At 37.9% G+C, this 25,699-nt stretch overlaps 2 protein-coding genes across 3 annotated transcripts; one reads left to right on the top strand and one right to left on the bottom strand.

Annotated features, from left to right (window-relative positions):
- Window positions 1-190: 190 nt before the first annotated feature.
- ERMARD (ER membrane associated RNA degradation) lies at window positions 191-19,316 on the bottom strand. The gene is made up of 18 exons (XM_074925137.1): window positions 19,299-19,316; window positions 17,881-18,049; window positions 15,534-15,673; window positions 14,919-15,020; window positions 13,057-13,146; window positions 11,859-11,956; window positions 11,132-11,268; window positions 9,723-9,837; window positions 9,015-9,117; window positions 8,586-8,615; window positions 7,998-8,066; window positions 7,001-7,171; window positions 6,120-6,203; window positions 5,226-5,305; window positions 4,287-4,415; window positions 2,323-2,532; window positions 1,276-1,389; window positions 191-617 (listed from the first exon to the last, which is right to left on the bottom strand). The coding sequence occupies exons 2-18, from the start codon at window positions 18,047-18,049 to the stop codon at window positions 458-460; spliced, it is 2,001 nt and encodes a 666-aa protein (XP_074781238.1). The 5' UTR covers window positions 19,299-19,316; the 3' UTR covers window positions 191-457.
- Window positions 19,317-19,397: 81 nt separating this feature from the next.
- Window positions 19,398-25,400, top strand: DYNLT2 (dynein light chain Tctex-type 2). 2 transcript variants are annotated; one of them, XM_074925117.1, is made up of 4 exons: window positions 19,398-19,595; window positions 22,259-22,465; window positions 23,296-23,454; window positions 24,988-25,400. In XM_074925117.1, exons 1-4 carry the CDS (start codon window positions 19,539-19,541, stop codon window positions 25,096-25,098), a joined length of 534 nt encoding a protein of 177 aa, XP_074781218.1. In that variant the 5' UTR covers window positions 19,398-19,538; the 3' UTR covers window positions 25,099-25,400. The 2 variants fall into 2 exon arrangements, with proteins under 2 accessions (XP_074781218.1, XP_074781227.1); XM_074925126.1 differs by having other exon boundaries at window positions 23,296-23,405; window positions 24,988-25,098.
- The last annotated feature ends 299 nt before the right edge of the window (window positions 25,401-25,699 follow it).

Here is a 25,699-nt window from a genome sequence, read left to right as displayed (position 1 = left end):
CACTACTTTATGCTAAATGTTCATCATTACTTCATCTGTTGATCACAGTGTCTGACATTATTTCCAGTATATTTCAAAGTAAAAAATCACTTTCAGGATTTAAAATTTTCCAGAGCTTTTATTCACATTTTTTTCTTTGATATTTTCAGTATAATAGAAAACTACAAACAAAAAAAATCAAGCTACAAAACACATAATACATTTAAAGTAGAACTTGTATCATCCTGATTTAGCTCACAGTAAAGCTTTTTCACTGGATTTGGCAAACAGTCCATTCTTTGAAGCTTGGTCATTCAACTCCAGCCTCAACAGCCGCCATCTAATAAAAAGAGTAAATTTTGCATCCAAAATTTGACAATGACTGATGAAGTTTGTCTTTGAATTAGATTTGTCAAATGTGAGGACTCCAGAACTCTTAAAATATACCTATGTCCAAATAATCTTAAACCCATTTAATTTATGTGGCTAGTTGCATTAACATTAGCTTTCTGTCACTGATTTTCCTTATTTTTATCAAAGCCTTGTTTGTCAGCTCTGTGGTTTCATCCCATTTGTTTTTCTCGAGGCTTGTGTATGTCACCAAGTTCTCCGTATACTGCAAAACTGACTTCAAAAACCTATGAAAAATAAAACCAAAGAAGAAAAATTCATTACAGGATTAAAAAAAAAAAAGAAAAAGAAAAAGAAAGAAAAATATCTCAATGCCTGGTGTAAAGCTGCTACTGACTCCAAATTTCCAAATCTGCCTCAAGGTGATCAATGCATTAAGGTTTCTTCTACTTCTGGAAGAGAACCACTCCCTCATTCTCACAGTGAGAAGCGATGATTCTCAGAACTACAATTAAACACGCCACAGAAAGAATATGGTGATAAAATGTGTGATAGAATTTTTCCCAAGTGGCTTCCTTTCCTTCCTCAGTCAAATATTTCACAACGTCTATGACATCCAGCCAGCTGACACACAAGGAGTAAAATTACCAACATACTGAATACAGCTTTTACATATTAATATTTTTTTGAGGGTGTGATCGTTCTCTAGCTATACTAAGGAAGAGTCTAATAAAAATTAAAAATGTGAATAACTGGACCATATATTTTCAACTGAGTGAACACTGTCTGAGATATAATTATGACTATAATGATGGAAAGAAGGATGACAATGTACTAAAAGTCATGCTGTTCCTTTTTATGTTTTTCTCTACAGGATTTATGTTACAGATCAAAAAAGAATGTGTACAACTTCCTATTTTCATAAAATAAATCTTATCTACTCACTTTAGATACTGCTGATAATCAAACTGATTCTTCTTACAAACCAAATGAACATTGACTAGTTCCAGAGTAATCATCACTAAGATGAGTCGCAACACCGGAGACAAAAATTTAATGCTAGAAATAAGCAAAAATATTTCAAAATAAACAAACTAAACCCAAAATAAATAGAAATCATTAATATAAAAAATTCTTCAGACTTCTGCATACATCCTAGATAGCTGGATATTGCATAGGGTGTGGCCGAAGACTATGAAATGTCCTTCAGCAAAGAGCACAACAAATGTCAAAACTATAAACAAAGACTATAAATTATGAAACCCCAAAATGAGGAAAAAGAGAAACATAGATAGTTAGGCTTCCAAAGGAAACCTCACCAGCATCCATTACTCCATAAAGTACCGTTCAACTGAATTGCAAATATGTATTGTCAGTTGTCAGTTTAAGCTATGTTTCTGAAATAATATTGTTAATATTTTTAGGAACACAACCTGGCCGAGAATGCAATATTCACAGTTTTCCTACAGTTTTTAAAGTATATCACAAATCCCTGAAAAGCACTTCTGAATAGGAACAAAATTAATGGAATACTAAAAAAATCTCTCTTCTATCTATAAAGATGCTGACTGATAAAAAGCAACTAACGATAAAAAGCAGCAGAACTAAAGTGAGTAGAGTCTTGAAATCAGTCTAACCTATTGCATTCAGATAAAACTTAAATAGCATTTATATGCTTAAATAGGAAAAGCTAGCAACTAAAAAATACAACGTAACATTTAAATGAGACTTTTATTTGAAACCTTATCATTTACAGTGAAGTAATGTAGCAATGCTAAAAATACTCATTATTCTCCAATTTTAGATTTTCTTGCTATTTCAATATTACTACATAATAGAAGTCTGGGTTGGCAACTCTGAAATGATTAACAAGAACACTAGAACACTGTTGACTTTAAACGTCTAAGACAAACCACTGAAAACTAGCAACAGCAGCATGCAGCCACTTTCTCATAAACCTAACCACAAAGTAAAGAAAAAACACCAGCTAACCTGTTCAACATCCGTAGATAGTTATGCCTCTGCCGAGAACGTAGATTCCTGTTCATCCACCGTTTGTATCTCAACTCAGTGCTGGCAATAACTTGTTCAGACACTTGATGGCACTGTGCGCTTATTTTACGGAGTATCGCCAGTATTTCCAGAACAGGCCTGGGAGAATAAAGCGTGCAAACACGGGTATCACAAAGTTCAATCAACAGCCTGCAAAACAGGAAGGAACTGTTAACTTCAATCTTTTGTTAGCTGGATTTGACATGAGATACATTTCATGTTTGGTGTGCTTTGATTCACAATGTTTTAACTCAGAAAACCTGGAAACATATTACCCTGACCTCATGACTGAAGAAAAGCAAGGATCTATAGTAGGGGTAATGATTGTGTTCTCTATGACTTAACTGAATATAAATGCAAAACTGCTGGTGATGAATACATTTTCCATTTCAGATCAAAGAAATACAACCACAATAATCAAAACTGCCTGGCTGAAATGATACACTGAACACATCAAATCACAGCAGGGTTGTGGTTGAAGCCTTCCCACCATAGTTCAGTTCACAGTAAATTAACATCCACCATAATAAAACTCACTCAAACAAATGGTATTAATTAGCACTCCCATTAGTGTGTGGTCTTTCTTCCTGGCAGAACAACAAGCAGACTTAATATTAAAAGGCAGGTGGTGAGGCCAGTGTTTTAATCACCACCACACCAGATCATGATTTGTTAAAGCACCCAAATACCTTTCTGCTGTCATAGAATCATAGACTGGTTTGGGTTGGAAGAGACCTTAAAGATCATCTAGTTCCAACCCCCCTGCCATGGGCAGGGACACCTTCCACTAGACCAGGTTGCTCAGAGCCCCGTCCAGCCTGGCCTGAACACTGCCAGGGAGGGGGAAGCTTCTCTCGGCAATTTGTTCCAGTATTGCACCACCCTCACAGGAAAGAATTTCTTCCTTATATCTAATCTAAATCTGTCCTCTTTCAGTTTAAAACCCCTTGTTCTATCGCTACACTCCCTGTTATACTCTGATCTGGTAACCTAATGTGTTATCACTTTAACACACTGTTCTTATAAAAATGTTTCCTAATCTCCCCCATGCTCAAATTTCTCCAAGACAGCAAAACATTAATGACTAAAAGTGATACAGGCAGAAAACTCTAAAAATGGTTTAACACTTTAGTAATTATGCTTCTTTTTCATAAATGAGAAAAGAGCAGATTGGTGGGTAGAAAACAGAAGGCACACAGCCTACATAAGTAAAGCAACAGGTAAAATCCACTTGCACTCTCTTGTCCATGCTGACTGGGTTTGATCAGGAGAGTTTTGTTCCAAACTATTCATTCAGTCATGGGACTCTTAAGACTGCTATAAGAGTGCTAATTGAAAGTCAATGAGCATGTCATGTTTTGATCATTATTCCAAGTAGATATAAGAGGAACTAACACACCTCCAAGTCTGACAAGAAGTATAACAAGATACCTTCTATTTTGGAATCTTGATAGTAAAGCATGTAAGAATAGAATTATGTAGCAGCATATTACTATTTAAATGCCATGCACAGCTGTGACACCAAGCACATTAAAATGAAATTCTGATGCAGTTTTAGCACACAAACCAGATTAAAGTCAATTTAACCTACACAGTAGATAAATATTTAAAACATTTTGCTTTCCCCAGTCTGAAAGAAATATATTTTTTTTTATACTACCTTCCAAATAAAATCTCTGCTGTAATAATGTCCCATATCTACAATGTCTCATCTTCATTTGAAAATTATATTCAGCTGCATTATTAAGATTTTTAGATTAAACCAGCAGCAGCATTAGAAAAGTGTATTAAACATTTCAAGCACTGTTCTAAAAACAGGGAAATGAGTAACTTAGGTTTGAGAATTCTTGTGTTGGGCTGCATGTAGAAGCTGACAGCAGGAACTGGGAGGATATCACACTCACCTCTCTGTTAGAACACTATCGACTGGATCATCTGAACTATAGCAATTATGGGGCATATATTGCTGCAACTGTGATACAATTTCAGATATCACCAAAATTAAAGTACTAGCTTCAGCATTTCCTTCCAACCTTAAAAGCAAAAGAAAAAAAAAAGATTTGAGACGGTAAAACTGTGTAGCACTTGCTCTTTCTCAAATGGCATAGATCAAGATGCAGACTTGTTGGATAACACTGTTTTCAATGTCCACTCTCACTCTCTGACATGATGTTCTCTTTCCTTCACCTTATATAAGCATGATTTTCTTTCTCCAACTAAAGTCATCCTTCTCTCAGTCTCAACAGTCTTCTGAACCTCCTTAACCCTCCATTCATCAAAATTCTGCAGCACACTGAGTATGTGCTACATGCATTGAATTTTCAGCTCTCAGCTCTAAACAAGTACAATCTCCTCCAGTGATATTAACGACTCCTCCTTTTCAAATAACAAGAGAATGTTACACTCTTTTTTAAAGTAATATCTCATGTAAAGTCTTCCAGTGATTTGGTCACCAAGCCGTTTTCAGAATAAGTAATTCTTTTGATTTACATCTGGTGAGCTTTTTTTTTTTTTTTTTAATTGTAATTGACTCAAGCTCTAGTTTAACTTCCTAACAGCCTCTTCAGCATCTCTTCAGAAGTAGAATATGGAGTCACTAAGACTTCTCTAAGTTTCAGTTGTCTTCTCATTCCCTTCAAGTTAGGGCACTGTTTATAGTTTTTATAGGATCTGTACTGATGTGTATAGCACAGATTAAGCTAAAAAGAACAAACGAGTCTTCTCATAACCACTCTGGTGTCTATCATCTTACTAGTAATGTATTTGAAGAGACATTTCACCATCTCAAATTCCGTTCTTCATAACTATTTTGAGAACTCTTTTTTTTAATAGCATATACATACCCTTTAATTGTTTGAACGTGTTCCTCAGGCACTACTGGCAATTCAGGCCATAAGTGAATGCTCTTCATACATTCCAGCACCTCAAAAATGTATCATGAAAAATGTTATGTAAAGTGTAGCTTTTGGACAGGACAACATATTTTACTCTTCTTAGTGGCTGTTTTAGAAAAAACTGCAATGGGTGGAAAGTTTCTCGTTCAGTAGTCATAAGTATGTAAGTTGACATCAATTGTTAAGGTTTGTCAGGGCAAAAATTCCTGATGTACATGTAAAACATCATCTGAGTAAACTAATCTACTATTCTTTATTCCTTTTTTTTTTTTTAATATGAAAAATTAACTAACATGACTTTTCTAACATATGGTTTGAATGCTGTTGAAAATCAAAAGTACTAAGTATGTCTACTGCAATCTCAAATCAATCCAGGAACATCTTCAAGCAGTTCAGTAATTCATAAACTGATCATCAGAGAACTAACACAACACTTGAAAGCAGATTTTGCTACAACAATGGAATCTTAATCAGCTGGCTTCATACTAGAAAAACCTTAGTTACAGCCTAATCCAAGATTCCTAGAAACATGACCAAAGTATTCCTGACACAAGAAAGCATAAGGAGATTAAGAAAACTACAGAACAGCAAACATCCAGGTAAGGATAAAGCTATGCAGTGATCTAGAGCACAAACACAGCACCAACTGAATCAATAGAAGTGTGCTTAACTACATCTCATTTTAGCAGCTGTAAATTTTGAAAGATAAAACTAAAACGCTCATTAAAATTATGTCAAATTTTAACTTTTTATGAAAGTCAAAGCATGAAGACAACAATTAGCCCAATTTTAATGATTCACAATTTTAAGGACCAAAATGCTTTCACAGCTGGAAGTACCTACCTGTTTCTTGAGTCGGGAAATTGGATGAAATTGAGAACGGTAGCAACTTGCACAGTTCATCAGTGGTTTTATGACCATGTGTTCCTGATTTACAAAATCATAGACAATACACAACAGTTTCTTTAAACTGTCCTAATCATATGCAGACCTAGACTTAATTTTATGCAAGCCACCTATAATACTGAAGTCAATAAAGACTTCCAAACGTCTGAGGGCTGAAAGGAGTAATCAGCACAGTGAGTGTTTAAAGCTTAATTTCTTTGACACATTTTAACTATGAAACCTGACAGCAGCTGACAGAAAAGCAATCAAGTATTCTCTTAATGCAGCAGCATGCAATGTATCTTGAGAAACTAAAAAGAGCTGCAACTAATAAATGGAAGATTTATCTTACAGGTTGCTGTATGATATTGAAAGAAGTAATCCCAAATATTAACAGGAAATTGGGGGGAGCAAATATAATAATTGCTAATTATAAACATTTATTGCTAGACAGAAAGTGTTCACAAATTCACAGTGTAGAGTGCAGACACAAATCACACCTCCGTTAGTGAGCCAACATTATTTATAGTGTCCCAGAGAAAGAAAATCTCAAATACTACATACCTCAGTGGCTGAGCTACAGCTGTTCTACATATCTTTCAGATAATTTAGCAGATAAACAGGCTAAGTATCGATACAATTTGACAAATAAAATTAATTTCACTTATTCACTACAAAACTAGAAGAAAAGTACTTTCACAATCTTTTACTTGGAGGAATACTTCACTTCCACAAAAATCTGCTGTCAAAAAAGATTCAGTCATAAGACTCTCTAAAATCAGATTTAGCATCCAAAAAAACCGAAAAAAATCTTCTGAGAGCATAATATTGAACTCTACCTTAAAAGCAAACACATCCTCATCTGAGAATCTGCAGAGAAGAGTAATTGCAAATGCAACTATCTGATTAGCTACTTCTCTAGGAAATGCTTCTAGACTGATCTCTCCATGGCTTAAACGATCTCTTATACGTGGACCCTCCTGGTGGTTCAAGAAATCCCAAAGTAATTCCTGTGGAAACATACACCAAATGTATAGAATTCTCTGTGTATTCACACAGAATAGAAGCAATATGTACTCACATAGAAGAGAATATATTCAGTGTATAGAATACTTCTGGAAGATAAGTATGTGATCATGTCTATAGGAAAGGGACATTTACATGGTCAGAAAAAACAATGCAAACTATGTTCATAGTAAAAAAAAAAAAGGGTAACTCATCCATCTTTGTACCTTCTGAGGAAATGAAAAACTAACATATGTGCTATTTTGTGAGAGGTAACAACAGATTTCCTTCAGCTTTGTGTCCCAAGTTGTCCATAGCCCCACTACCTCTGGCAACAGGATAATCAACTCAGGTGTCCCCTACAGTCTCAAAAGGCCTCTAAATTCAACACCTCTAGTTTTCATGTTCACTATCTGTTTGGGTGGCAAGATGCAGGACATGCTGTTGGTAGGTTTGCAGCTATGTTTTTGTGCCATCTACCCAGGTAGTGTAAGATGCATCCCAGAAGCAATCAGAAATAAGTTTTAATTTTCCCTGAGGCATCAGTTTTCCTTCTGCTCCACTCAGCTGATTTTCAGAAGTCTGAAGACAAATATCCCTGAGACTTCTATATTTCAGAAAGACAGACAGTCTTATATCCTAACCCAATATAGCTTGTCAGGTACTGCTTTGTATCCTTCAAAATGAAAAAGGGTAACAAGCTTTTGTTTCAAGTTTCACAGCTGCTGGAGATAAGCTATGTGAAATAAGTGAGTATTAGGCATGATAATAAATATATTACTAAATATGAAAACAAACAAAACCAAGGAAAAAATCCCACAAAACACTTGCCATTGCAGGTTCCTCAAGAACTGCAGGAAGCTGGTTGACTTCTTCATTATCCAAATGTTTTGCTAGCATCTAGAAAAAAGTAATTTGAATGGAAACTTATTATTGAAAGTCAAACAATCGAAGACAAAATACCAACAGAAGTAATTAGTTTCCCTAACTTTAAGCAATTACTTCTGCCACTCAAAAATCAAGGTGCCTAATTATTACTGACAGATTAAGAATTCAGATTAAGAAGAGAGTTGCAAAAAACGAAGATTTCTGCCTACAATGTTTATTTGTATTCATTCTGAATAACTGAATCTAGGAAAATGACAGAATGTTTGTTTCTGTGAGATGAAGAATTTCAAGATAAAAACATTGTGAATAAATTAAAGTCTATTTATTAAAAGTTGTATTATTTTTTATATTTTCTGGGGGATTCCAAATTTAAAATGTTTAATGTTCACCATCTTGTATTTGGAAAAAAATTAGAAACAATGTCTTATCCAACACAAGAAAGTGCTTTCTGGTCTCTAGTAATGGGAAACATGCATGTGCTTAAATTCTGACATTGCTATATATATATAAAAAAAAAAAAATCACAAGTACCTCATCGAAAGTGGTGTAGAGAGCAGAAGGCTAGAACAAAGCACAATATTATTTAATTTTCAAACGAAAACAATTAACTCGACACATATACCAAATTTGTATTTATTCATTTGCATGACATACCAGAGGTGCATGAATAGCAAAATAACCACAAACCCTTACAAATGAAAAAAAGGACTTTTGCATTTTGTGTCAAGTTTTTTAAAATAAATATAACATGATCTACTTTCCATCCTAAACTACTGTTCCTGAACACTAATGTTCAAGTACTTTCAGACCTCTTCTACTGGCAGACTTCTTTACAAAAAAACCCAAGACATTCATGAAACTCTACCGAAAATGTTTGTGGATAATCTGTAAATGTTTAGAAACTATGCTTTTAGAATAACTGTTCTGCAAATATTGCTAGCATTAAGACAGAAATTTTACCTCAGCTGTTAGCAATCGATTTGGACATTTATTAGTTGTAGTGAAGAGCAATCTAAGTCCAACTTCCAGCTGAGGAAGTAAGAGAATCACACAGTCAGCATACCTGAAAAAAATAACAAAGATATCCAAAGGGGTTTTCTCCCCTTATAAATATAATCCAGATGGAAATTAGAGCCATCTCAGAGTTACACTCTCAGGCTAAACAACCCAAACCAAAATTCTTTTGTAATGCACTTTGTAAACAAACAATAAGTGACTACCTGTGCCCAACAGAAGCTGACCACAGAATTCAAACCAGCTCAGAGATGAGAATAACTTACAAAAAGGTGGAGCATGGGAGAGGAAACCAAACCACTGTACTTTTTTTTTTAATTAAAAATGTTAACATCTGAAGATTCGTTTCCACCAGCTTTGTAAAACTATCCATTTTGGCTACATCTGCAATAGCTCTTTTAGGTTTCAAAACATAGTTTATAATCCTAGTTGGCACAAAATTAGTCAAAAATTATTATAAAAAATAATTTTACAAAAAATTATTACAAAAGTAGTAAGACCACAAACTTTCTGAGAGACCACCATAACAATGCATATGTTGCTAAGCAACAGGTTTAGCAAAAAGCTTTGGAATCTACAAATGCTGCTATTATTCTATAAATATATTCTTTTTATATTCTATTTTAAAAAAAATTAAAAATGATCAACAGTTACCTGCTTTGCTTGAATGCTGTTAAAGCAGCCATCCAAAATGGTATCATTGTTTGTAATACAAAACTGGACAGTTTTACTAGCTCTTCAGCTATGGAAAGTGCTTCATGACTAAGATCTGCAAGTTAGCAGAAAAACCCATTGATAAACTACATACAATCTACAATTTACTAAATCATTCCTAATATTTCACTCAAAATACAAGATTATTTCAGCATTTGTAAAGGGAGACTTAAAAGTTATCCAATTTATTTTAACTATACAAGTACAATGGTAGTCATATATAAGATCAGAAATTGAGTTTGTAAGATTGCATTTTTAGTTATAATATAAAATTACACAATAAAAACAGTTTAAAAGTCATGGATGCTTTTTACTGAGACTAAAAGCCTACACAGCAACTGGACCCAGCTTCTCAGTTGAGTTGCTCTCCATCTACTTCAAATACTTAAAAAAAGCGTAATATATATTAATCATTTTAATTCTGTAAGAATCAGTGCAGCAGTATGAACACTTGAACATAAGCACATTGTTCTTATTTATCAATTTTCCACACTGACATTTAGCATAATAAATTAACACTTCACACTTCAATGCTACCATACAATGAAACTCACACTTATGAATTCACATTATAAATATCTTATCCAAGCTTAAAATGGCAAGTGCAACTTGATTGCAATAGGTGTTTTTTCTAAGCAAATCAACAGCTATAGGGTTTACACTACATGATGACTGGAATGCTATCAGCTTGAGTTGTTTCCCGAAAGCCCTGTCTCAAATCCGTGCACAGATGTTCTACAGCAAACCGATCATATAGCACAAACTGACTATGACCACCATTGACACCAAGATTCCCCATATGCTCTTTTTGCTTTCAAAATAGTAGGAGTAAACCAAATGAGGTCTGTAGCCAGGGAGATTAGAAGATTTTAATCTGACACTTCACGTCCTTCCCTGAGAAAGGCATCAGTGTACTGAAGATGTGTCACCATCCTTTACTGTTTCAACACTACCTTCCCTGTAAGATGTAGGGCACTTCTGCTGGGACACTTACAGCTGGATCCCACTGATCCTAGAAAGAATTAGATTTTCTAAAGGCAAACAAGATGACAGTTGCATTAAATGAACTCTCGTCATCAAAAAACTGGAACATACAGTTGAAGTCTTTCTGAAGCAGTAACGTTAGACGTTCCAGTATGTTACAATTATTTTAGAATGCACTATTTTTAGGTTCAATAGAGAGTGGAACTGCCTACATATTAAAAAGTTGCCCTACGAGCATGACTGATTCATCTAATGACAGCGTATACAGGTACCTTAGTTATGATCCAATGTTAGAACTGTGGAAAACCATTTCTGGACAATGAAACAATAGCAAATATACATAATAAAAACTTGCTAATACTTGCCTGGAAATACATCGAGCTCCTCAGAGCTAACGAAGATCACACAAGGTCGATGTACTAAAATGCATTTAGTTTGCAGAAGGTACATCTGTAACAACTGACCCAATCCTGCAGTTAAAAAAAGCAGCATAGCACAATATCTAGGGAGAATACCAACATATATTAGAAAAGCTTATACAAATAAATCCTTTGCAAAGAATCAACATCTGCGGGTTGGGGACAAAGGGCTTTTTTGATCTTTCAAAGAACATCCAAAACCTATGCTCCCCATCTCTTTTGAATAGGGGAACTTCATAATTAATTGCACTCACAAACATGAAAAAAACAATTCAGAATTAGGAAAAAAAGCATTGGTGTATTCTACATTGGCTGCTGTTGCCCCTCCTCTTACCCCATTCCTCTGCCTTTTGTTACATGTAATTCCTGACTGCCCTGACAGACAAGGAACCAGGTTTCAAAACAGTAACTTAAGCTTTCTTGCTTTTCCCGCTACTAAAAAATGCACTGGTCCTAAAACTCATGACTTTTATAGTGGCTCAAGTATTCTATGGAAATCCCTTTCTAAAAGAAGCAGCAGCAGAGGAAAACTGTCAGGATAATGCCAGAGGCCTTCGGACATATTTTTTTTTTTTTTAATTTTTTTCAATAAGAGCCATAAGTTTTACCAATGGCTTTTCAAGCATTCTCAGGTCTGACTGGTAAGAAAATGAGATTCTTTTTGGTAACTTACTTTGCAGGAATTTCTTGTGGGGATGCAAACCCATGCCACAACACATTACGAAGATTCAGACCATATGGAGATCCAATGAATATCCTCAGTACATCCATCTAATTAATAAACAAAGTGATTACTGCATGAAGAAATCTATTATTTATTACCTTGAATCTTTCCCTGGGGAAATTTCAGAAGTTATTTAGAAACTACAATATCTAATTGTGAAGATGACTGGCCACAGCTTATCACGTTAACAGTAACTCATTATTTGCAATTCCCAGTATTCTCTGAAAGGAAAGCTTTCAGTTTACTTGTATATGCTACAGAGTATATATGGGAAGAACAAAACTAGTTATCAGACATTCCAGTTATGACAGGCAAACAAATGCAATCGAGCTTAGCACTTACTTCTTGCAGCATAAATTCACCAACAATAACAATAAAAATTAACATAAAATACAGAATCTTATTCAAAGCTGTATTTCCAGATCACTATCTCACAAAAAGGGAAACTTTGTTTTCACTTTTTAACTCTAAGAATTGAAGTACTCCACATGCCATCAAAATTCAAGAAATCATCCTTATAACACTACTGGACTGGCTAACAATACAAGCTTCTACACTTCACATCCAATATTCTGTCCTAACAAAGAATTTATGTTTGTAAAACTGTATGAGAAAGACCAGCTACTTTGTTTACACAAGACTGTAAATGTCATCAGAATTTTGTTATTATTATTCTTTTGCACATGGGGATGAATGAATTAGTTTCCTCTGTTTTGAAAAATTCTAGTGTTGGTAACATTATAAAGCATCTTACTACAGTGGTGGTGAAGGGGAACACAGCTCATCAGAAACAGCCAGTGCAGGATGTGTATTTTCAAGTAGTACAATTCAGAAAGAAGCAGACAAGTCTGCAGCTTGCTCACCCCCTTGACACATACATGGAATTTTATGTATGTAGGTTTTTCATCTAGAAAAGCAAATAAGAACTTATGAGCTTGCCTTTAAATATATTTCCTTTTACAATATTCACTGGTTTTGGCATATATCCCCCAGACTGTAACATGTATAAAATGAAAGTTTTTCCAATATATTGCAAAATTGGCAAACTCTTCTCCAGTGCAAGCAAAGGCTATCCTTGGAAATGGGCCATTTAGTAAGAAGAAAATCAGCTCAGTATTTGTTGCATATTTCAAAACTATGCACTTACTACAGCTTGTCCAAAGACAACTGCAAGTTGCTCAGAAGCAAGCAAGTCTCTTAGAAGGAAGGGGCAATCTTTACCGATCAGTAAATATACCTATTAAAAAAAAAGCAAACCAGAGAACATAAGTAATTAATTTCTATTTCAAACATACAGTTTGACTATTTCACCCAGTAAGCATTTTCATTATTGTAAAAACACTAATCAAACAAAACCCACCAAATCCTTAAAAAAGCTTTAAATTCTGTAATTTCACGACAAATTAAAATTTATGGCACAGATCAGGAAAGAGTGGATATCCTACTTAATGTTCCCATAGTTAAGCTTTTCACAGTGTCTGTATACTTACCACTCTTCTTTTCAAAAGAGGAAATAAAAACCCCCAAAAGTAAAGCACAACAAGAACACATAATTAAGGGAATAAACTCTAACCAGGACACCATACTTGATTCTTACCCTAGAAGTCTATAGGGCCTGTCATTGTCAAAGGAAGGAGATTTGTGGTTTGTCTTCTGATTCTGGCTGTTCCTTAAACTAGATTATATCCTAGTTGGGCAATCTCAGTACCTTTAGACTCCACCACTATAAAGCCTTCCATTCTTTGTATCCTCTCTGATGTTTTTTTTCCAGTTTTGATAATTTTTCATTACGTCAGAATTTACCACCGCCCATACTTGGGTAAACTGGTTTGTCAATGTGTGAATTAGCCTGTCGTTCTTTATCTGCATCTCCTTCTCCAGGGCTCCTCACAGAGATTTAACAACCACCTATTTTATCTTACCTGTGGACAATATACCTCAGCAGCAAAGCCTCTTAAAACAGTTGTTGCTCCCTTCTACCTTGCACATACCCATAAGTACTAGTGGCAACTGTTTGTGTAGTCATGCAGTGAAGCAGATCAAGGAACTGATACAGATGAAAGACAAAAATGGGGGTAGGGGTAAAAGGTGGAAAGGTACCTGGACCAGTTCATCAATCTGTCTTGCTACTAGGCCTTCAAATACTTGCACTCACATAACATACAGAACACCAGCAAACATGGCTGTGAAGATTGACTGAATAAACTTATACAGTGCCATCACCAAATGCTGAATCATAGCCTAATTCACATTCCATCAAAAAGGATCCAAAATACAAGTTCCTTAATACGGTCAGAATTCCTAACTCTAAGTCATATCTCATATCCTTGCCTCACTCTGGTCATGGAAATCCTGCAGTATTCCTCTTTAAATTGACCAAGAGTGCATACCTTTACTAATTACTATAGGTAAAGGAAAGAGGGAATATGTCAACAAGACAAATGTTCAGGACCACAAGATGGATCCCAGATCTATCCAGCTGATCAGTTAGGTCAAGAATTTAAGCTGACTTCTAGATGTTTTTGCAGCACAAGACTTGTGTCGAAACATTTAAACAGATGTACACTCTGCAAACAGAGCTCTGAGGAAAGAAGTTATCTAGTCAGCCATTTCCAGCTGTATGCTCCTGCCTCTCCTCACAGACACTACCTCATCAGATCTTCTATGGAAGGTATGCTGCTCCATGTTTTAGTTAAATAAATCAGAGTAGCAACGACCTGCTATATGTACACTGATTATGCAAACTTTGCTATTTTTTCATGAAACTGGTTAGTAACAGCACTCACACAAGCAATTCTACCAGCACAGGTGAAGAAACCCCAGATGATGGTTCCATTTGCACAGCTGGATGCAGAAAATAACATCTGTCCAACTCAAAATGCAGCTAGGCTATTAGTGTACTACTACACTACAGAGTAATCTCACTTTTACAACCTGTAATTAAATCCAAGAGCTCATTCCCATTTTACAAAACCAAATCTGCAATAGACTCTCCATGCTGGCACTTACATCACCCAAGGCTCGCTCCAAGCATGACGTTAGTTTCATTAAGGCAAGAGCAACTTCTGTAGTTTGTGTATGTTGTAGAACATCAAATACTTCAACAAATAACTGTATGAGGGGGAAGAGGAAGAATGTTGTCTTAAATATTCAGAAGGACGAATCAAATTGTCAAAAGCACTGAGAAACCTAAATATTCCTCTGTGATGGTTGCTATGCAAATATAGAAAGAAAATCATGACATCCTTCCAGATGCCTGGAAAGAAACTGCCCTAGAGTACCTCTTGTATTTTTAGCTGCAATATATCTAGGGCCTTATATCTACAAAAATTACCAACAATAACTTACTTGATATTAAGCAGAGTATTAGAAAAACAAAATCCTACCATCTTAGGTCAGAAAAGGCCCAAAGCACCTCATGTTCTCTTTGTGATAACTTATATAAAATCTAATTACAAAGTCAGGAAAATTAGAAGCAACTATGTATCAGATACGGACAATTACTTACAAATTCCAAGTATTTTAGTTCATTGATATATCTTGTGTGTCTTTACATTAAACTTCCACAAAGGGTTCATGTGCCAAAACACAAAAAACACAAATTGTCAACAGACATTTCCATACCTCTGTGCAGTTTGTCCAGTGGAACCATAATGCATACTGAATTACAAATTTCTCCTTGGTCAGAGATTTGAAGTGCGAATTAACAGATTCACACACAGGTCCTAATGATCGTATGCTTTTGATATAATCCACACTTTGATCTTAAATCAAAAAACAGAAGGTGATTAGAATACCAAACTTCCTGAAGGTCCAATATTTTAAAACTCACAAGGAGTAAAACCTGCTACAGCTTGTGTACATATTTAGCACAGAGAATTTTATCTAGACTATTTTAGCATACCTAATACACTAGTTTATTGTCCAAAAGACCACACAGGTAAGATATAGAAAAGTGCAGTGTGAAACCAAATAAGATCAAGTACCTTCTCCAAATAAAAAAAACCCCACACCCTAATGCAAGCAAATATGAAAATCAAGAGGATTATTACGTTCTGGGTTTGTTGAAATGGGAAGAACCTACTAGAGTATAAAAATTCCACATAATCAAGCTGGAAGTTAGTGTTAGGTGTTGGAAGTGCGAGGAAGGGAAAACAGTAAGAAATCTGCAAAAACATACATTTTCTTGACACAGAGTCCCCAGAATAAGCACAGTCCAGTGATTTGTGTTTGATGTGGTGCTAAGGAGGAATGCGAAGCAGGGTGCAAGCCGCGCAGTCCCATTCTTTCGCTTCAAGGACAGATCTATCTCCTGTTCTACTTGTTTCTCTCGAAGTACGATTTTTTGTAGCAACCTTCCAACTCTGCGCCTCATCCTCTCTTTTTTCCCACACAACCCAGCTGCACCCCTCACACCAAGTCAACCTTGCTTCTTGTCCTCCCTCTTTTTCCCACAAAAAACAGCTGTACCCCTTGGCACCACAAAATGAATGATGTCATTACTCAAAAAATAATGACTTGACTACAGTCCCACCCACTCACCCATACCTACTAAGATAAATTGTACCCCAAGTTTGGACCTAACTTAAAGGGAAGATAATCCGACACCAAATTGGAGGGATGGATCGATGGGTTTGTGCTCTCGCCCTCTCCCCCCAGAAGGGATGCCTTTTGGTAAGATTTCCTTGGCTATGCTGAGTGTACCCAGGAACTGTGTGTGTGATTGCAATCTTTTTTCTTTTGTGTAATGCTATATAGCACTATATTGCAATCATTTTTCTTTTGTGTAGTGCTATACAGCCAACTTGCAGTTTGTGCATTTATGGTAGGCAATCTTAAAAGAATCTGTAGATGTTGCATGAAAATAAACGGTACTGTTTGTGAATCTGACTGCTTCTCTTGAATGCAACCAGACTTACAGCATATGGGCTGTTTGGCTGGGTCAGACCTATAGTGATGGCCACTAATCCACACTATTCGTGAATCTGATGGCTTCTTTTGAACACAACCAGACCTACAGCATAGGGGCTGTTTGGGTGTCTGGGTCAGACCTATAGTTATGGCCCCAACTGGCATACCTATTAAGGGATAAATCCAGCCGCCTCTGGTCCCTCTAATCTCTAAGGACCAGCTAGAATGCAAGGGGATTTATCTCTTACCGAATTTATTGTCACCCTAAATGCAACAGTTAGTGCAGGCTCAGAGGGATCAGTCAAGCTGCACCACTTACACCCTTTAAAGAATGGATATGGATATGGTACCTTACAGAGTGGTATCACTGCTCCTCTTTGGAGGAACACTTTTATAGGAAAATAAATTTCAAATTTATTTGAATATAGGAAATAAAGGAAAATAAATTCTCATTTACTGAAAGGTATTGCTTGAGGCAGAAACATAAACAATTTTTAAGATCTCTGGAAATTAATAATAGAGCTTGCATGATGATTCAACGAGTTCATCAGGGCATAAATACTTAGTTTTGGTTAAAAACCCAATTATAATCTGTTCTACATACAGAAGGGAAACCAGACAGTACTTCTGTACATGCTAAAGTTGGGGAAACAAAACCAGAAGCAACACAGGAATACTGATAGCCTCAGTGTTTTAAATTTACTGCAAAAGGGATATAAACAACACAGAAGAAAGCAACGACGAGGTAGGAGAGAAGCAGAACTGAACCCCATATGTACAGGCACATGAAGGTAGGAACCAAGATTAATGTGGAAGCAAAGGAGCAGCTACTTATGTAGCACAGATTACATGAATCTTAGGAGCCAGTAATAACCAAATACCAAATGTAGATGAAAAATTTAAAGCTCCTTGCACATATAAACTGGACATACTCTAATCTGCAGCAAAGCTAATACTGTATTGCAATAAAATGTTGTAACTAAGCTGCACTTGCTATGAACTGTACTGAGATTCTGCATCAGTCTTAAATATATCACTACTATAGGAAGTAAACACCAACCTGATTCAAGGTAACACACGTGCTCTGTAAGAGCTTGCCAACATACTTCACCATTTTCAGATAAAATATTATTAATATCATAGGCGTCTTTCTTCTCAAATCCAAGTTTGCAAATCACATAATGCACAGGTGGAGAAAGACAAGTAGTGACAGAGTGTGACAACGCCATCTAGAACACATCCACACACACACACAAAAAAAGAGTCCTTGCATTAGAAAGTACATAAGAACAAAGAAAATTATTATGCAAACGTACCCATAAGCACAGATATACAAATAGAATGCAGCACCTGTAAACAAGTTGTTGAGGTTTGCCATGCAACTGTCATCTAAGCATATTATGAAAAGAACCCTCCAGAGCAGAACCACTTTGTGGAAAACTGAGGGGAAGAATTGCTCTATTTGCATAATGCCAGGATGGTATATTTCTGAATGGTTCTATCTACTGAACTGATGCCAAGAGAGTTATATATATGTAACTGTTCTGTTTAATCTCTGAGTTTGCAGGGAAACTGATGCTACTTCAAGTGAAACCAAGCGCTTCAGCCCTTATGACCAGCAAATCATTGCGGGGAGAGGGGGGAGGTGGAAAGGTGTAAGGTATGTGTAAATTTTGTACGAACTGGTAGTAACGGTAGAACAATTTAAGCATAAATGTTATTTGAACATTAGTCTAAACAGAAAGATGGACTGATTCAGAAGCACGCATTTAACTTACAGAATTTGCCAAGATAGACCTGCTCATGCTATCAAGAAGGAAAATTCTGCTGATTTAGTAAAAAAAGTCATGGTTCCTCATTAATCAAACAGAAGACACACAAATTGTTTGAAAATGAAGTATCACAACAACTAGTAAAAGATTCCATTAAAGTTAAATTCAAAACGTTGTTTTCCTCTTTAATTAGGTAGTGGAACTGACCCTCACAGTACATAATTTCTGAATTCAGGGCTTTGAGGAGAGACTACATATTTATATGGGTAACAGCACAGAGCAGGTATGGCAGCTGTTAGCTACCACCAGGAGAATCCTATCTGCTATTAAAAAAATAATGATCTAAAATGTTCATTAAACATATATAATTCAGCCCTTCACCTTATTTGAGGCCCCCCACGTTTCACTGTCATAGACAGGAGGCCAGTGCAGACCTTGGACTACCACAGCCGCCCCTTATCGCCTGAAGCACACCCGGCAGGTCGCTGGAGCTTTCAGGGACTGTAACGTGACCAAGAGCCGGGTTTCCCCGGGGGAAAAGCGCCGCGCCGCGCCACCCAGGCACGGCAGCCCCGCCGCCCTCCGGCCGCAGCACCCGCATTTCCCCGGGGCCCCGCAAGCCCCGGCACAAACCCCCGCTCCCCCACCCTCGCTCCCGGAAAATGCCGCGCCGCCCCGCCCCGCCATGGCGCCCTGCGACCGCTACCTCAGTTACCGCTGGGCCCGCCCGCTCTGACGTCACGACGCTGCGCTGGCGCGTGGCGTCACGCCTGGCTCGCGCGGGAAGAGCCCCGCCCTGGCAGGGGGCAGCTGCACGCCGCCGGGCGCGAAGGCGGCTTCTCCCCGCGGCCCCTCGCCGGGAGCGGGAGGCGGGCCGGGCCGAGGCGGCTGTGCCCGCGCCCTCCCCCGCCCCTGCCCCTGCCCGCGGGGAAAGCGACGCTCTAAGATGCCGAATCCCGCTGCCGCCACCCTCCCGGAGGGAGGAAAGCGTGATAAAGAGACTGTGAGCGGCCGCCTGGGCGGGACGGCAGCCCCGGGGGTGGTTGGGCGGCCGGGGCCGGCGGCGCGGGAAGGGAACGGGCGTGAGGGCGGCGGTAACGGGCGTGAAGGAGGCGGTGGTGGGCGTGGCCCTCGCCCGAGAGCTGAGGGGGCACCGGGCCGGGACTGCTACGTTTCAGCTGGTGGGGGAAGGAGGGAGCGATAGGGTTCAGGTCCTTAGGGAGGACGGCGCAGGGTGCGGAAGGACGTGGGGCTCCGTGTGTGATTAAACGGTGAGGGCGATCTTGCGAAAGCATGTATCGGAAACGCTGTTCCCAGCTGGTTTGCATCCGGTTTGGGGCAGCTCGTTCTCTTGCTACTTGGTCAGGTGTCACTTTGACATCCGCCTTGCAGCTGGTGTGCCACCTTAGGCATTGGGAGGCAAAGTTGTTAAAGCCTTGGGAAGGTAAAAAGAAGGCAAGGGTGGTCCTCCCTTTGGGGGTGCAGTCTTTCCAACTTGAGGTGCTACTGTAACTCCTCTAAGTTAGGAGGTGTGTTGTCTTTTGGAGAAATAAACAAGAACTGTTTATTTAAAGTAACTGTCGGCTGTTAAAACAGACTATTAACAAACAGTGTTTCTTTCAAATAGCTGAAGTTTTCTTCTCTCGGCATACTTACTTCCATATGTCCAAGGTTAAGCCAACGTAGTAGAGTTCAGTAACGTAAAAACAGGCTTTTGTGTAGTCAGATGCAAAGTCGACTCTTGAATTTTTGAGAGATTCTTTCACAAAGGATGCAAATGTTATACAGAAACGTATTGCAACGTTACGCTAAAACTTCGAATCACAGTATTTGTATTGTGAAATACAGATGTAGGTTTATTTATCAGCTGTTTGTGTAGAGATATTAGTAAGGTTTTTGGTTGCCTCATTAGTAAATGGCTTCTTTCACATGAGGAAATAATTATGAAAACTTCTGTCACTAATAATAGTAGTTAAACTTGTAAGTAATAGCATTGTCAGAAGTCATGCTGTAGATATGAATTTTCTTCCATATGTAGTGGTACAGGCTGAAGGTGTTGTGACTCGCATTGAACCGTGTTAGCAAAGAACTGCTCATTGGATTGTGACAGTTTTCACAGGTTCATTTCCACAGACATGGGTTGGGATGCTCATTTGAGCAGCTCAGCTGGCAAACTTGAGGTGGGTCTTAATCTGTAAGGATACCTGGGATGAGGAGGTAGGGGCTATAGTCTTTATAGATCTGAGTTTCAGTTAGATGATAATGAGTTTCCACAGCCTAGGTGCAAATGTGTTTGCTCCTTGCATTTTTAGTGTGTTTAAGTACAACTTGGAGTTTGCATTGTTGACATGGTATCAGCAAACGCCTGCTACCAACTTGCACTAGGACTGCCAACATCCCTGTTTTTTAACAGAGTTATCTAACAGTAAGAAACCAGAGAAGAGGGGCAGGTAACATCCACAGTGTTGACAAGGCTAACATATAAGTGATTTCATAGAGAAGAAACTCCATTGCTTCCCTTATTCTCAAACTCCTCTGACTGAAAGATTTGTGAGTGTCTCAGTAGCACATATTTCCAAATTATTCTCACTAGACTTTTGTATTATCTCTGAAGTGTATTATTTTTTTTCTATACTTTTTAGTGTAAGCCTTGCACTGTGGTGTCATATCACCTTTGTGCTCTTTTCTTCTGAGAAGGAACTGATGATTTTCTCTCACCTAAGTTCTAGTTGTAGTCAGGAAGCGGAGCAAGGGACTGAAGAGTCAGCAAAACCTCAAAGTGGTTCGTTAGGAGGTAGCTGGAATAGAAGACAGCTGTCTGTAGCATTTGATATGATCTCATGGGTTCCATGTGCTTTTCCATCTTGTTACCATTTTATAGTTCTGTTGTAAGTCAACTATGGAGGACAGCAGGTGACATCTTTTATGTGCATCATCAGACTTGCTGCTTGCTTTCACAGAGGGCCACATTTTGTGATGTGTGTGGAAGAGAATGATAGCACACAAGCTGGATGGGGAGAAAACTTGAATCTTCAGAGTTCTGATGACAAATAAGAAGTGTTACTCTGTTTTTAAGTTCCAAGCAAAAGTATAAAGGTTGCAGATTGGAGCGTATTTTTTTTTTCTTTTTATTAATGAGCAAATTGAGTCATTAATACATAAGGCATTTGTTCAGTAGCTTCACAAGGAATGGGGACAAGTAAAATGTAGTAAATGAGCCAAGCATATATTTTGGGTTTGTGCAGGCTGTTTGAATGAAAAGCTTGAAGTTGTGGTTAACAATCTTGGGCATGTGTTAATATCGGTGTGTTTTTACTTGGAAAAGGGAGTGGATTCAGAGTGCTAATATGGTGTGTCTGAGTTTGAATGCAAACTTGGAATCATCATAGAATCACAGAATTGTTTCATTTGGATTTCGGTGGAAAAGAAATTAAAATTGAGTGGAAGTTAACAACTGTTCTCTTTTTTTTTTTCAGTCAAAGCAGTAGTGTCAAAACAGCCGCAAGGAAAGATACCGATTTTCTAACTTTTCTGCTTTTTTCATACCATGTTCCTAAACTAATAGTTTTTTTCCTCTTAACAGTCGCTAAATAATACTTTAGAGTTTACAGTTAAATGCTAAAATACTGACCTGTGATTTCAACTACTTTTTATTATTTTGCACAGATGAAAGGAAAAAAGACTCAATCAGATTATGACGCTTTAGGTATGGCTCCAGTGGAAGAAGAGTATTTTACTGATTTGGTGAAAGCTAAGCAATTGGCATTCAAAGCTAATAAGGTGAAGACAAGATATACCAATACATACAGACTGGAGTCACATAATAAATTTCGGGATTATTTAGTAAGAGACAGAGCTCAAGCAATACTAACGGTATAGTATTTTTACAATTAGTTGGTTACTTTTATGGAAAAAGTAGCTTGTCTTGCAAAAACTGTATTAATTGAACAGTGAACAGTGTAGATTGCATAAATGAAACACGATAAATCTTTGCAGACCAGCTTTTGGCGCACAAATGTAATGTGAGTGTGCTCTGTTTCGGAAAGTGCGGAAGGTCTTCTGCAGTGTCACTACTGAGCATGTGCTGTTAAGATGGAGCTGAAGTTTCTTAAACTCTTGCCCATTTCTAAATCAAATTGAGCTATAGCACAATTCAGAGTACTGTAATCTGCAAAATATCCAGTTATCCAAGGATTCTGACCTTGAATGCGTGGAATGCTACTTCTTCAATTAGTTCGAGTAACATCATGACCTGCATGAAATATACATGGTGTCCTTGACAGTCTGACTGCTGTATACAAAAATTAGGCAAAAATGAAGGAAAACAATCTGTTGAGATAATTTTTAGCCGTTAGTGATACCTTGAGTAGTTACAACCAACTCTTGTAATTCTGCTGCCTGGAAGACATGCCTTGGATATTTGGAGCAGGTGTTCATAGCACTATTTTCCAGTGAACTGAGCCCAAATGAATGAGAACACACTCCTATTTGTTAAATGGAGATTGGCTGGACATGTTTGTCAAAATACAGATAAAACATTTTAGAGTAAAAATAGTGCAGCCTTTGGTGTTTGAGAGCATCATCTATATTGACTGTTCTATTCATCGGTTCTTCTAATGTTCTTGTAATGAAAATGACTGTTAAACTTTTGGCAAAAGACTACCAGGAGGAAAACTAAGATCTCTCAAAATTGTTTTTGATAGAATAAACTTCAGCAAGACAAATATGATGGAGTTTCCAGTCCCTCCTTGTGTGCTTCAATCTCTGAAGAAATATTAAAGGCTGTGAAGGAATTGGACTTTGACCGTTATAAGTATGTGGTATCAGTACTAATTGTGGAAAAGGCAGGTCAGGCAATGAATGTGAGCAAAAAAATTATTCATAATATCTTTTGTAAATGGAAAATAATTTTTAGAACTGTATGTTGTCTACGAGGCGTTCCTCTGCATTCATCAGCTTAACTACTTTGAGGTGGTCTTGAAGCCTTTAGGCTCTTTATGGGGAGTAGAATGCCGGGTGACAGTTTTAAGGTACTGCTGTGTTTCTACTTAATGCTGTGAAGGCTGTCTTCTTTTTGAGGTCAGGAATGATAAGCTACTCTTCCATGTCAACCAGTTATTTCCGCTTTGTGCTGTGAACTGAAGTGAATTTTGTTTTTCCAATATATTTTGATCTCACAGAATCATCTAGGTTGGAAAAGACCTTGAAGATGATCCGGTCCAACCATTGACCTAACACTGACAGTTCCCAACTAGAGCGTGTCCCTAAGTGCTAAGTCAGTCTTATTATTAAACACCTCCAGGGATGGGGACTCCACCACCTCCCTGGGCAGCCCATTCCAACACCTAACAACCCTTTCTGTAAATAAATGCTTCCTAATATCCAGTCTAAACCTTCCCTGGGGCAATTTGAGGCCATTCCTTCTTGTCCTCTCCAGCAGGGTTGTCACATTTGGTGCTAAATACTGTGCAGTTATAGTGTGGGGTAACATGGGAAGGAAGGGATGGCAGGGAAAGGGATGGAAACCGTTTCAACTGTAGCTGCCACCAACCATGCTCCTTGGACTACAAATGAAGATTAGTGATCCGAACTTGTCACATCCCAGAGAAAAGTATTCTAGACTTTCCTGTGTTGTATATAAATTTACATGTAATGCAACCTGCCGTTGGCATTCAGAACGCTTTTAGGTATTTTGCCGAGTGTCAGAGAGCACTTTGATTTAGGAGTGTTCATCATCAGCTCTTAAAACCTGATGAAACCATACCTGTTTTTAGCGGGTTATGTGAAACAGTGTTTGAAGGGTTGTTGGCTTCAGTAACGAAGCTGCTCTGAGGGGCATGTATCCACCCGCTTTTCTCATGCTGTCTCCCAGTCCGCTGCCTCTGAGGTTGTACTTTGGCGGTGGAGCCGTAGGTTAGAATGGATGACTGAAATGGAGTTTTTTTCTCCTGAGATACATTTATTTCATCAGTCAATTCACACATTTTATCTTTGAAAACAGTCTTACCAAAAAAGCTGAGAGCCTAGTAATGCTCACAAGTAGACTGGAATAAGCTGGAGGTGGAGGGGTGGGGGATGTGGCTTCTCCAATAGATGTTTATTCACCTTGCTTTTGAAAGGGTGCTCTTACAGTACGCTGAAGTGCCAGAAAGTGAATATGACAGAATTGAGGTTTTGGTGTAGAGATTTTTGGATCTGATGGGGTGGGAGCAAGAATGTGTTTTAACATTGAACATGACTTGTTCATTTTCACTGTAATTTTGCAGATGTTACTACTTGTATTTCTCGTAGTGCAATTATATCAGTATTTATATAATGCTGTGTGTTCTTTTAAGAAAAAATACCCAAACTGTGTTTATAGATTCATAAATGGCTTTTTCTTTTCTTTCCTTTAGGTTGCCAGCAGATGGGTCTGGGATGCTCAAAGAGACACTTGGGTTTCAGCTAAATACGAAACTGAAACATTTATTGCACTAGCTTTGGTAATGGCTTGTTATTACGATTAATACTCTCAAAGCCACACCTGGTTTTGTGCATCACAGTACGTGGTATATTTTAAAATTTTCAGAATCTCATTACTTTGGTACTAATTTTTGTTCTGGCACGTATAGTTGAGATAACTTTGCTCATTTTTCTCTGTTAAAAAAAATCCAAACCCAAAGAAGTGCTTTTGAAATGTGTATGGTTGAGTACATATGGGCTTCATCTGTCGTAACGCTCTGCTGTGGAAGTTGAAGCAGCTGGTGTAAGGCCAAACTTTGCAAAATTTTGAATGTTCTCGTCTGTTGCATGCCTGGAGTTGTTAACGAATGTTTACAATAAATTGCAGGTATCGGTATTCTTAAGAGCACGTGCTTTGTAAGAAAAGGTGGTGTTCGTTTTTTCCTAGTTTTATCTTTGATAAAATGCCAGTCTGTGTAGCAACCGTGGGCCTTGACTGAAGTGTGAGTTCAGTCATGAGCTTCCCCGGGCCTTACGCTCCTGTTAAACGCCAGCTGCGTTGGGGCTGGTGGCCAAGCCCTGCCTTGGGCGAGGGTCAGCATTTCAGGCGGGTGGCCTCTGACGCAGGAGGGCGATGGGGTCAGTAACGAGACTACTGAGGCAAGG

The sequence above is a fragment of the Athene noctua genome, chromosome 1 (genome assembly GCF_965140245.1).
Source record: "Athene noctua chromosome 1, bAthNoc1.hap1.1, whole genome shotgun sequence".
Lineage (NCBI taxonomy): Eukaryota > Metazoa > Chordata > Aves > Strigiformes > Strigidae > Athene > Athene noctua.
This window is presented reverse-complemented; position numbering and strand designations above follow the sequence as displayed.

Bases quoted from the DNA above. Each gene is read 5' to 3' on its own strand.
- ERMARD (XM_074925137.1), bottom strand. From the start codon at position 18,049: ATGGCGTTGTCACACTCTGTCACTACTTGTCTTTCTCCACCTGTGCAT. The intron at 11,957-13,056 runs GTAAGTGCATAG...TTTATTAATTAG, and splicing joins TTGTCTTTGGACAAGCTGTA to ATGGATGTACTGAGGATATT. The intron at 5,306-6,119 runs GTAGGTACTTCC...TACATTTTTGAG, and splicing joins TTTCCCGACTCAAGAAACAG to GTGCTGGAATGTATGAAGAG.
- DYNLT2 (XM_074925117.1), top strand. From the start codon at position 19,539: ATGCCGAATCCCGCTGCCGCCACCCTCCCGGAGGGAGGAAAGCGTGAT. The intron at 19,596-22,258 runs GTGAGCGGCCGC...TATTTTGCACAG, and splicing joins GAAAGCGTGATAAAGAGACT to ATGAAAGGAAAAAAGACTCA. The intron at 22,466-23,295 runs GTATAGTATTTT...TGTTTTTGATAG, and splicing joins GAGCTCAAGCAATACTAACG to AATAAACTTCAGCAAGACAA.